At 35.6% G+C, this 11,746-nt stretch overlaps 3 protein-coding genes across 4 annotated transcripts; 2 read left to right on the top strand and 1 right to left on the bottom strand.

The window, feature by feature from the left end:
* The first annotated feature begins 3,107 nt into the window (after positions 1–3,107).
* LOC131006866 (uncharacterized) lies at positions 3,108–4,249 on the top strand. Its single transcript, XM_057934016.1, has 2 exons — positions 3,108–3,439; positions 3,938–4,249. Exons 1-2 carry the CDS (start codon positions 3,203–3,205, stop codon positions 4,082–4,084), a joined length of 384 nt encoding a protein of 127 aa, XP_057789999.1. The 5' UTR covers positions 3,108–3,202; the 3' UTR covers positions 4,085–4,249.
* A 654-nt stretch (positions 4,250–4,903) lies between these two features.
* Positions 4,904–10,031, bottom strand: LOC131006868 (pentatricopeptide repeat-containing protein At4g20740-like). 2 transcript variants are annotated; one of them, XR_009095800.1, is made up of 3 exons: positions 8,247–10,031; positions 5,610–5,678; positions 4,904–5,454 (listed from the first exon to the last, which is right to left on the bottom strand). XR_009095800.1 is itself a non-coding variant. In XM_057934018.1 (2 exons), the coding sequence occupies exon 1, from the start codon at positions 9,578–9,580 to the stop codon at positions 8,261–8,263; it is 1,320 nt and encodes a 439-aa protein (XP_057790001.1). In that variant the 5' UTR covers positions 9,581–10,031; the 3' UTR covers positions 4,904–5,678; positions 8,247–8,260. The 2 variants fall into 2 exon arrangements, 1 of the variants encoding a protein (XP_057790001.1); XM_057934018.1 differs by having other exon boundaries at positions 4,904–5,678.
* A 131-nt stretch (positions 10,032–10,162) lies between these two features.
* On the top strand, positions 10,163–11,605 carry LOC131006869 (uncharacterized). Its single transcript, XM_057934019.1, has 2 exons — positions 10,163–10,826; positions 11,297–11,605. Exons 1-2 carry the CDS (start codon positions 10,578–10,580, stop codon positions 11,441–11,443), a joined length of 396 nt encoding a protein of 131 aa, XP_057790002.1. The 5' UTR covers positions 10,163–10,577; the 3' UTR covers positions 11,444–11,605.
* Positions 11,606–11,746: the final 141 nt, after the last annotated feature.

The raw sequence follows: 11,746 nt of genomic DNA on the forward strand, positions 1-11,746 counted from the left end.
GGATTCAATCTTCGAGGTTCCTTATTTGGTGAGAACGGCTATGTTGAAGAGTAGGAGATGCGACATCTCTGAAAAGGTAATCACCAAAGAGGAATAACCTCTGTAGAGAAAGGACGATCCTGAGATCTCTGCATTTAATGCGGCTGTACTTCTGGAGTGCGTGGCTTCCTTTGAACGTTGGAGGTTCAGTCCGAGGAAGAATGTTTAACTGATACTTGACTTTAGTATCAGTCCGCTGATTCTACGTGGCACACATTAGGTAATCAGTCAAAAACTGATTCTTCGACTGATGCTTCAGTCGGCAACTTTAGTGTTCAGTCTTCAGTCCTTCGTTCTTCAGTATTCAGTCTTCAGAGCTGCAACTAAACTAGAAAAAGAACTTTACACTTGAGTTCGAGCAGTTCTAGTCTATTACAAAAGAAACCTATAGATTTTGGTATCATCAAAATAAGGATTAAGATATTTCATTAAGTTCCCAACAAAAGCCTATCTCGACTGGTCTGTCTATCGACTCTTATCTGGAAAGGTTGTCTGGAGTCTTCTTTTCTACTTGATCTTCTCGAACTCGACTATTTAGATCAGGAGTAGTCCCTTCTAGCTCAATATAGTCTGCTCTTCGGTATTACTCTGATTTGCCAAGCCAAGCCACGTGTCATGATCTTAAGGGCTCACATATTTTACCCCTCATCACTATCCCTTATTATTTCCTAAAGTAGAAACGTGCCATTATCGATGGGACAACCCGAAATGGAATACGTGCCATTATTAGCGGGACGGAGGGAGTATTACATTTTCTAGACGTAATGTTTACTTTCATTGAAAATAAGTATTACTTTTCATATTATTAATTAAAAAGTACTTCCTCCGTCCCATGAATCTTGACACGTTTGGATTCGGCACGGGAATTAAGGAGTTGTAGATTAGTGTTTTATGTGTGTAGTTAATAAAATATAAAAGTGATAAAGTAGGAGAGAGAATGTAATAAAAGTGATAAAGTAGGAGAGAAAATATAATAATTATTACCCAAAATGGAAACGTGTCAAGATTCATGGTACAGAGGGAGTACAAAATACAAAGAACTTTTAAATTTAATTTAAGAAAACAAAATTTTACATTTCATAATATAAACATTTAATTTCAATCAGTATAAGATATACATTTCTGCAAATGTATTTTCATATTAATATAAGGATTTAATTACATTTAATATAAAGTATTATATTTTTAAAACCCTAAACAATAAATTATAAACGCTAAATCAGAAGCCCTTGATTGATTGAGTTTTGAAATTAAAATAATTATTACTTTTATTCATATCAATTACTACTACTTTTGCTTACACCAATAATTATTTGATCAAATAATTAAAAGTACAAATTCTCATAAATAAAAATAACAATTATCGTGAACAAATGTAGTAATTTAGAAACATTACATTTCATTCCAATAATAATTACTTTTTTATTACTACAATAGTTACTTGACAAAATAGTTAAGAATAAAAGTTCTAGCGAGTCAAAATAAGATTATTTTTCTTCATATCAATAATTATTTTTGTTTACAAAAATAATTACTTCAGCAAATAACTAAAAGTAAATGTTCTTATAAATAAAAATAAACATTATTCTAAACAAATGTAATAAATCAAAAACATTACATATCTTCATAATAATAATTACTTTTTATTACAATAATAATTATAACAAATATAATACTTTTGAAACATTACATTTTTATATATCAATAATTACTTTTTATTATGATAATATTTATTTGACTAAACTAACACTAAAATAGATAACTACCATCAAATTTCCATTTGCAGAAAATTCAACACAAAATTTAAACAAATCAAAATCAACTAAAATAGATAACTACCATCAAATTTCCATTTGCAGAAAATTCAACACAAAATTTAAACAAATCAAAATCAATTAAAATTCACATGAAATCAAAGAATCAAACCCCTTTACTTGGCCACCTGAGAAGGGCAGCACATGTTTCCCAACACGTAGACGAGAGGGGCATCAATTCAACTCAACACAGAGAGGGAAAAGTTAAGAATTCCAAGTTCCATGCAAGGGTTTTTGGGTTTGTACAGTAGAAGTTGGAATAGAGACAAGGAGAGAGAGGGAGAGAAAATTAAACCCTCGTTACATGTTTAGCTGGGCTTTTTTTTCTGTTTGATAGATAAGTAAAATAAAGAGGGAAGCCCGTATTTAGAGTTGGGCCTGAGCTAAAAATACTGTTACTCAAGGGAAACAGATACGAGGGTCACCCTCGGTTAATTACACTGTTCATTGTTTAACTTTTTCTTCTCACAAATGCCCCCAATTCCCATAGCCGATTCCAACTTTATTCACCATCTCCACCGCCTGCCAAACGCCACCACCGTTCACCACCACCCCCAATTCCCTGCAATATTTCACGACCACCGCCTGCCAAACGCCGCCGCTGCCTGCCAAAGACCATAACGGTTCACCACCACCGCCGCCTCCCTGCAATATTTTCACCACCACCGCTTGCCAAACATCACCACTCCCATCGCCTGATTCCAATTTTATTTCACCACCACCGCTGCATGCCAAACGTCACTGCCGCCTGCCAAACACCACAACCGTTCACCACCACTCCCAATTCCCTGCAATATTCAACACTACCGCTTGCCAAAGAGATGATTCCGTTCAAATTAGGGAGGTTTGGAATGATAATCTTAAGCAAGAGTTTTTTCTCTCTTTTATTTTTTTTTTTTTTTTGAGGCAAGCAAGAGTTTTTCTTGATTAGCAGATAATTATCCTTCTTGAGCAAGAGTTTTGTCTGGTTACATTTTGTCATTTTCTCAAGCAAAAGCTTCCTGAATTACGGCATCAAAATAAAGAAAACCTCTGCAGTTTCATTTTGAGGTGTCGAGGGGTGTAAATATAACAAGGATATATTGGACATTTCATGCATTTTTCAAGATTTCAGCAGTAATTACCAAACAACTGCACTCTATTTTCACGCTTTTAAACCTCTGCTACCAAATACACAGTCAATACAATATAACCAGCCCAACTCTTGTTTCATTTCCTTGAGTTTGTGTAAGTTTTCAAACACAAGGTTCAAAACCCGTCCGCATACAATAATTTGCGAAAAGAAGAAAATATCTGTCACAAATAAAAGTTTCTCCATATCTGATAACATAAACGAGACAGTCAGTCACATGATGTTATGCTCTTCTCCAACTCTCCTTCGTCTTATCCCCACCACCCACCACCCGCCGCCGCTCCAGCAAATCTGGGGAGTGGGGCGGCGGAGAGCTATTTCGGTGGTGACACGCGCGGGGCCCAGCACCACCAGCTACATATTTGCCTTCATTTTTCCATTATCTCTTCTGGCCGTCACAACTATCACATCTATAAGAATGGCTGACAAGCTCGACCAGAAGTTTCTCGAAGAGGTCATTTCTCCTGTTTTTTTAATTATTATTTTGATATTCATTAATGGATTTTTGAAGATTTCATTGTTCTATTTTCTAAAGTTTTGATTCCGATGAGGGGATTGCTGTTTTGTGGATGAACAAGGTTGTTTTTTTGTGTGTAAAAAGGTTCTTAGATGATGAGTCACACTCGACTACACTGATACATCCACTTGATTAAATTTTAATTGGAAATTCATAAATTATATTTGGGATTAATACATCCTAATTCAGAAGAATTTCATCAAATGCACATTGATTTGGTCTCTCCTATGAATTAATCTTAGGAGGTAGATTTGGTCTTATTTTCAGCATATACATTTTCAATTTCAGCTCAATTACTTAATATTTTATAAGCTTTTAAGACATTATATCTTATAAGCTCATGAAACATTGAATTTCTCTCTAAAATAAGCTTAGCCAAACACCTTCCGAGTTAACACTTGATACTCCCATATTGAGAGAAATTCATGTTGTCAGCTTGCAGTAAACCAAGCAATACTGGAAGCAGAGGAAGGTGAAGAGAAGGAAGATGAAGTCTCCGTCTCTTCCGAAGAGGAAGAAGCGAAGCCGGTTCGCAGGCGCAATCGCCCCAAACGACAAGCAGAGCCGTCGTCTATACAGTAGGCCGTGGCACAAGAGATGTGAACCGTTGTTGTTGTAATACTTCTTTTTGGTTTCTATGTCTGTCTTTTAATTTATGTTAAGAGGGACAGGATTACACAAGATAATTCACACTTCTCCATGTAAGTTATGCAGCTATTATACAGAGAGAAGCAAATTTCAAACCTAGTAATGTGCAAAATATAGTTCAATAAGACAATTAGTCACAATGCAAGAACATCAGTTACAATATCAATTTTGTAGTTTGGTTCATGTAGGATGAGAATATAACCTCTCTCTAGATCACAGCTTATTGCTTACATGTCGTTTACAATAATATATGCTTCATGAATTGGTTGGGATTTTGGGAGTTATACTAAGATGATGAAGAAGGTGAATTTGGTAGAGATACAAGGATCTTCTTCAAAGGTAACAATACTTTTAAATCTGTGCATCAAACTGATTGGTGAGCATAAGTTTTGATGCACTAACAGATGATTTATAGTGAGAGAATGAAGCTCACATTATCTAATAAGATTACACACCCACCTATTCTTTAATAAAAAGCTATATGATCATCTGAATCAAAATCCCTTTGTTGCAAATTCATTTCCATCAATACTTACAAGCATGCACCTCAGTGACACTAGAGATATAGTAGTGGCCATGCAGAAACAAAATTATTTTAATCCACCACAAATAATTCAAAATATGGAAAATAACCAACTATTCTATACTTGAAAATCAATAAAAAGTTCATCGTCTATATAGCTGACATAAACTAGACTTGGATTTCCCATGTCAGCAGCATCATGAAAATAACCAAGACATACATTGCAACTAAGGAAATCAAGAGAAATTAAGATTCCATCTCATCTTCCTCATCCAATTTATTTATCAACTGCCGGCTACATGTCAAGTATAAAAACACAAGCATAGAACAATCTATTGCTTTTATAGATGATTACAAAAAAAGAAAGAAAAGGGCTCATCTTACAGATTTGACTACACTATTATGATGTCAAAACTGTATATAGCATAGACAGTTGTAGTCAATAACATATAGCTAAAAACTTCAGAAAAACTATGGCCCTACAATGACCATACATAAGATATGCATCCTCAATAAATAACAAAATAAGAGCTTCAAACATCATCATTCCTTCTCCTGCTTAATCCCAATCTTTATCTTCTTGTCTGCATTACATGCCGAAAATTCATCTCCCAAACACCTTTTTTTCCTGTTTGATCAGAACGTTCATCTTGTAATCTAGGTCACATGCAGAAATTTCATCCTCCAAACACTTCTTTGATGAACAATCTGTCATCCAATCATCTTGGCTAAGGGAAACGATTTCTAAAGCCTTGGGTGTGAGAAAATAATTTTCTGACACCTATGAGAATTAAAGATTAAAAACCATCAAACAGAATTAATATTACAAAATAAACTGTATCTTAAAATACCTTCCCAATGTCAGCATAGAAGGCAAATCAATGATTTGAGAGAGGGAAGTACATTGTTTATTAAATAAACTGTATCTTAATATACCTTGTTTAATGTTTGAGTTTTGATGTTTCTAAACAGAGGGATTGTTGTTGTCAAGCATGGAGCCAGCCACTGCAAAGCAAAGAGAGCACAACAAAGTAAGAATAATTCCCCAAGAAAGAGGCATGAATGTAAAAAGAAAGCAAACACAAGAAAGAAACGCGAATACAAAAAAGAAAGCAAGTAGATACCAATCCATATGCACGTACATATTCAGTGGAAGCAGGGTTACAGAACGGAAGAAGGAGATGATGTATATATAGACCAAACAAATAGCAGCAGTCTTCAGAACACAAAAAATTGGAAAACTAAGAGTCACTAAAAGGCAACCAGTCATCCAGGCAAGAAGTACAACTCAACACATATAGTAAATAGATTTATTTATTAATTCATTGCTTATTAACTCAATAGTACTCCCTCCGTCCCCCCAAATCTTTACCCCTTTACCCTTTAAGTTCGTCCCCCAAATCCTTACCTCTTTCTATTTTTAGTGAAGTTACTCCACACACAACACCATAAAAGTGGGACCCTTACTCCACTCTAATCACTTTAACACTATGATAAAAGTGAGACCCTTTTTCTCAAAAAACAAAAAGAAAAAAGAAAAAAAAGTGAGACCCTTGTTCCACGCACAACAACACTCAACCATTTTACAATAACCCGTGTCATTCTCAAAGGCGTAAAGATTGGGGGGACGGAGGGAGTATTATTTTAGCAAAATCCAACAACAACATATATTATACAGTAAGTAAAAGTTTATGCATCAAAAATACATACAGAACTGACTAACACTTGGATAACTGCCGGTTAAATAGTACTGTTACCAGTTGTTACTAAAGATACAATGAACACTACTACTAATTGATAAAACTCAGCTTTTATATAGCGCATAGATGTTGAAAATGCTTTGCTGAGTGCTGAGTGCTCAACCACTCTTGTAAACAATTTTAAGAACACGAATTCTTACAAATTTTTTATATTACCTATAATATTCTTATTTTAGTAATTTAATGCATGTGCACTTATATTTTATTTTGTTTGATAAGCATCCTTACATATCTAAAATTCTAAAGAAATTTTACTAGATTTGTCTATTTTAAATATACATATCTCTATGAATTTATACTTATAGTAATTCGTAACTTGTACATGAATTCCACGAATAACGTAAGCAACTGCATATAGAACAATGCACAAAGTTTCGCACCCCTAGTGAGAGCCCCACCATAACTGCAAGAATACACATAAAACATATCATGAAAATTCTTAGGTAAATGCAACTAAGCTATCGAATAAATTGATAGACCATAGAACACTAATCTCTTAACGTTGCACACAGTAAAACCTCTTTAAAATAATACTCAATAACTTAATAAACTCTATAAACTAATAAATTTTCTTGTCCGGACTTGGGTCAATTCAAACACTTATCAATTTTAATAAATTAATAATTTTTTAGAAAGTCTCTTATAAATATATAGGTCCCCTTAATATTATAAATTAATAATTCTTAAAATATTACAACTATGAATGCTATGGTAACTTCTTCAACATAACGTATTGTTGTCTAAGTTTTCTTGAAATTGCAATTTAAGTGGATTTCATCCATAACTTTCCGAATTGCATCTAAAAGTTCTGATGTTTAGTTCTTCAGCTGCAATAAGAAGTGAAATAGTTGTTGCCGCTTTCAATGCTTCCTTTTTTGTGATTGCTTCCAATGGTGTTGAATCATCTTCAGCTTGATCATCATTAGTTACAATGAATTGATCGATACATGAATTATTTAAATTTATTTTTACAAGGGGGCATATATAGGAGTTTGCACCGCTTGGTGTCTCCTAGGGGACATACATGAATTATTTAATTAAGCATGCATAAGCTTATTTAATTTAAATACATTCAAACATTTATCTCACATTTACTTTTACACATTATAACTTTATCTAAAATTATAATTTCCAAATTTAATAAAAAAAAAAACTCCATAAAATAATAAATTACTCCCTCCGTCCACGAAATGAGTACCCATTTCCTTTTTGGGTAAGTGTGCCCCACAAAACTCATTCACAATAAAAGTGGGTCCCTTATTCCACTTACACACATAATAATTTTTTAAAATCCATGTCACCCCCAAATGGGTGCTCATTTCGTGGACGGAGGGAGAAATAATTTATCAATATATTAATAACTCTCTAAACTAATAAAATTCCCAGGTCCAAGGTTATCAATTTATAGAGGTTTTACTGTATATGATCACACTGCCCAAAATCACTCACCAAGTTTAATAAAAATAATAAAATCCCATAAAGTTTACCACATGAAGCATGTCTATGATGATAGAAGTAACTAATCTCAAATTCTCTTCCATTGAATTCTGAATGAAACACCCCAGCATCTTAAAGAACTACTCGAGTCACTAAACACAGCTAGCACAATAAATGATATATTCCTGAACTAATTGGATCAAACACCTAAATGTAATATTATCTTTTCGACAGAATAATGACTAAGAGTTTCGAAAGAATATTAAAGATACAATGAGAAAGCAACAATGAATTCAAGCAAGTAAATCATACAAAAAACACCATGCAAATCTACCGAAATTCATCCTCAAGACTGCTTGGGTAGGTCTAAACATACCTCTTTTCGTGTGTTCAACTGGGCAGGAACGAACAGCCCTTTGCCTTCAATTTCGACTCCAGACCGAAGAATCTTATTCCAGACAACAGTAAACCTGCAGTTGTCTTCTTCATGTGGTCTCCAAGCATCTCATCATAGGCTATTACATCAGCTTCACTGAGGAATTTCGAATCTCTCATGATTGAGAAGACTTTCCTTGCCTCTTCCATCGTTCCATGCTTGCACATGCCATAAATAATAGCAGTGCATGTAACAGCATTTGGAGGACAACTTTGTTCAACCATTTCATTTACAACTTCCATTACCTTTGTGGCATCGTTTGACTTGCAAACGTGGATAATTGTGAGAGTGTACTTGAATTCCAACGGACCACTTTCCACATTGGCCAAGCAGTCACGAACCAACATCATAGCAGCATCCAGCTCTCCCATTTTTGAGAGGCCTTCAACAAGAGACGAATAAGCAGCAAGCGAAGGAACTAATAGCATTTCTACCGTCCTGTTGTACCAAACGCAAGCCTCCTTTACATCTCCGACTCCAACAAAACATAAAATTGCATTACTGTAAGTCGAGGAGTCAGGTACCAAGTCAAGTTCATTAAGTTCGTGGAAGAGTGCCAATGCCTTCTTTTCCTCACCATTCTTGAGAAGGGCCTCCATAAGTGTATTGTAAACCGGAACACTAAGATACTTTTTGGTTTTCAAGTGCTCAAACACTTCCAGAGCCACCACGACACCATCTTCCCTCTCTACCAAGCCAGAAAAGAATCTGGCTAGATCCTCAGTGACAGAAAGCCCCAACTTCTGCATTTGCTCAAGCAACTTACAAAATTCTTTCATTCTTTTCGACTCCGCATAAGACACTAAGATGGGATTAACAGTATCAAACTCTGGTTGAAGATCTTCTCGAACTGTCACGTGGAAAAGTTTATAAGCTCTGTCAACCTTTTTGGCAGTACACAAGCCTTTTATAAGAGAGTTATATATTGGCAAATCTGCCCTGTACCCTGATTCGAGTAAGTCTTTGAGCAACCCACAAGCTAAACCCACCTTCTCATCCACAACATATGCTTCAACCAGAGATCCATAAACGGCCCTGTCTATCAAATAATTTCTCTCTTTCATCTCCTTAAACAATTCGTAACCTTTGTCAACACGGTTACCTGTACAAAGCGCCATGACCAAAGTTGTATAGGCCATGACATCTGGAATGATGCGATCCTTTAGCATCTCCTCCCACACCATTAAACTACCATCCAAATTTCCTTCTGAGATCAACACCTTTACCATAGCCGTGTATGCAAACACATCTGGCTTGGACAGATTCTTCCTCATCTAATCCAGAAGGTTAAACACTTCTTCCATCCGCCCAGCTTTACATAAGCCCTTAACCAAAATCATATAAGTCATATTTTCCTCCACCAAACCATCATCCTTGAAGTCATTATAAACTGACATGGCTAAATCTAAATGGCCAGTCTTAACTAATGCATCCATAATCCTGTTATACAAAAATACCCGTGGTTTCACACCAAATTTCTTCATTTTCTCATACACATAGTGTACCCTCAGACCCCTTTTAGCATCAGCATGCATCCGGATCAAGATTTCAAATTGTTTCTCAGTAGGTGGCTTCCCTTGCATATGCATCAATTCAGGCACCTGATCAGCGGCGCGAAAGTGATTTGCCCGATTCAAAAAGTAAGCAAAAGCATTGTAACAGGCGAAATCATGCCTATAGCCCTTCTGTTTGCCTGATCCATCAAAGAATAAAAAAATGTAGGAAAACTATGTTTTTAATAAGAACATGCGGAAGAGCCCCTTAAGAAAGGGCAAAATGCAATAAAATATGCAATATTGTATTGTTTTTTAACTTTTGCTTGCTAGTCTTGTCCAGTTATTGATGAAAAAATTAAAATCTTCAACATTAGTTATTACATACATCAAGAAGCACCGCCACCAACAAAACCCACCATTTTCCAAGACCAAGAAAATAAAAGAAGTCCATGAAATACAAGATGCTCAGTCTCCTTAACACAGAAATGAGATACACATATCAGTCAATATCTCTTCCCTCTACTGTCATACACAATGAATCATGACATAACTGGTCATTTCAACCTCACTTCACTTATGTTATTCGGTCAATTTACCACCCCTAATTAGAATGAGACAAGGAGAGAGAGGGAGAGAAAATTAAGGGAGCGGGTCATTGAGTTGAAGCGCGGGTCAAAACCCGTCCGCATACAATAATTTGCGGAAAGAAAATATCTGTCACAACACAAATAAAAGTTTCTCCATATCTGATAACATAAACGAGACAGTGAGTCACATGATGTTATGCAACAACTCCGTCTCTTCTCCAACTCTCCTTCGTCTTATCCCCACCACCCACCACCCGCCGCCGCTCCAGCAAATCTCGCCAGTGGGGCGGCGGAGAGCTATTTCGGTGGTGACACGCGCGGGGCCCAGCACCACCAGCTACATATTTGCCTTCATTTTTCCATTATCTCTTCTGGCCGTCACAACTATCACATCTATAAGAATGGCTGACAAGCTCGACCAGAAGTTTCTCGAAGAGGTTTTTTTAATTGTTATTTTGATATTGATTAATGGATTTTTGTGGATGAACAAGGTTGTTTTTTGTGTGTAAGGTAGGAAATGAAAAGGTTTGATGATTAGGGTCTTTGGATTCTTAGATGATGAGTCACACTCGACTACACTCATACATCCACTTGATTAAATTTTAATTGGAAATTCATAAATTATATTTGGGATTAATACATCCTAATTCAGATGAATTTCATCATGCATCCAATGTGCACATTCATTTGGTCTCTCCTATGAATTAATCTTAGGAGGTAGATTTGGTCTTATTTTCAACTTATACATTTTCAATTTCAGCTCAATTACTTAATATTTTATAAGCTTTTAAGACATTATATCTTATAAGCTGATGAAACATTGAATTTCTCTCTAAAATAAGCTTAGCCAAACACCTTCCGAGTTAACACTTGATACTCCCATATTGAGAGAAATTCATGTTGTCAGCTTGCAGTAAACCAAGCAATACTGGAAGCAGAGGAAGGTGAAGAGAAGGAAGATGAAGTCTCCGTCTCTTCCGAAGAGGAAGAAGCGAAGCCACTTCGCAGGCGCAATCGCCCCAAACGACAAGCAGAGCCGTCGTCTATACAGTAGGTCGTGGCACAAGAGATGTGAACCGTTGTTGTAATACTTCTTTTTTGTTTCTATGTCTGTCTTTTAATTTATGTTAAGGGGTACAGGATTGCACAAGATAATTCACAGTTCTCCATGTAAGTTATGCAGCTATTATACAGAGAGAAGCAAATTTCAAACCTAGTAATGTGCAAAATATAGTCACAATGCAAGAACATCAGTTACAATATCAATTTTGTAGTTTGGTTCATATAGGATGAGAAATATATCCTCTCTCTAGATCACAGCTTATTGCTTACATGTCGTTTACAATAATATATGCTT

This window comes from Salvia miltiorrhiza, chromosome 1, assembly GCF_028751815.1.
Source record: "Salvia miltiorrhiza cultivar Shanhuang (shh) chromosome 1, IMPLAD_Smil_shh, whole genome shotgun sequence".
NCBI lineage: Eukaryota > Viridiplantae > Streptophyta > Magnoliopsida > Lamiales > Lamiaceae > Salvia > Salvia miltiorrhiza.

Excerpts from the sequence above, each read along its gene's own strand:
- LOC131006866 (XM_057934016.1), top strand. The coding sequence starts at position 3,203 with ATGATGTTATGCTCTTCTCCAACTCTCCTTCGTCTTATCCCCACCACC. Across the intron at positions 3,440-3,937 it reads ACCAGAAGTTTCTCGAAGAG|CTTGCAGTAAACCAAGCAAT; the intron begins GTCATTTCTCCT and ends TCATGTTGTCAG.
- LOC131006868 (XM_057934018.1), bottom strand. The coding sequence starts at position 9,580 with ATGAGGAAGAATCTGTCCAAGCCAGATGTGTTTGCATACACGGCTATG.
- LOC131006869 (XM_057934019.1), top strand. The coding sequence starts at position 10,578 with ATGATGTTATGCAACAACTCCGTCTCTTCTCCAACTCTCCTTCGTCTT. Across the intron at positions 10,827-11,296 it reads ACCAGAAGTTTCTCGAAGAG|CTTGCAGTAAACCAAGCAAT; the intron begins GTTTTTTTAATT and ends TCATGTTGTCAG.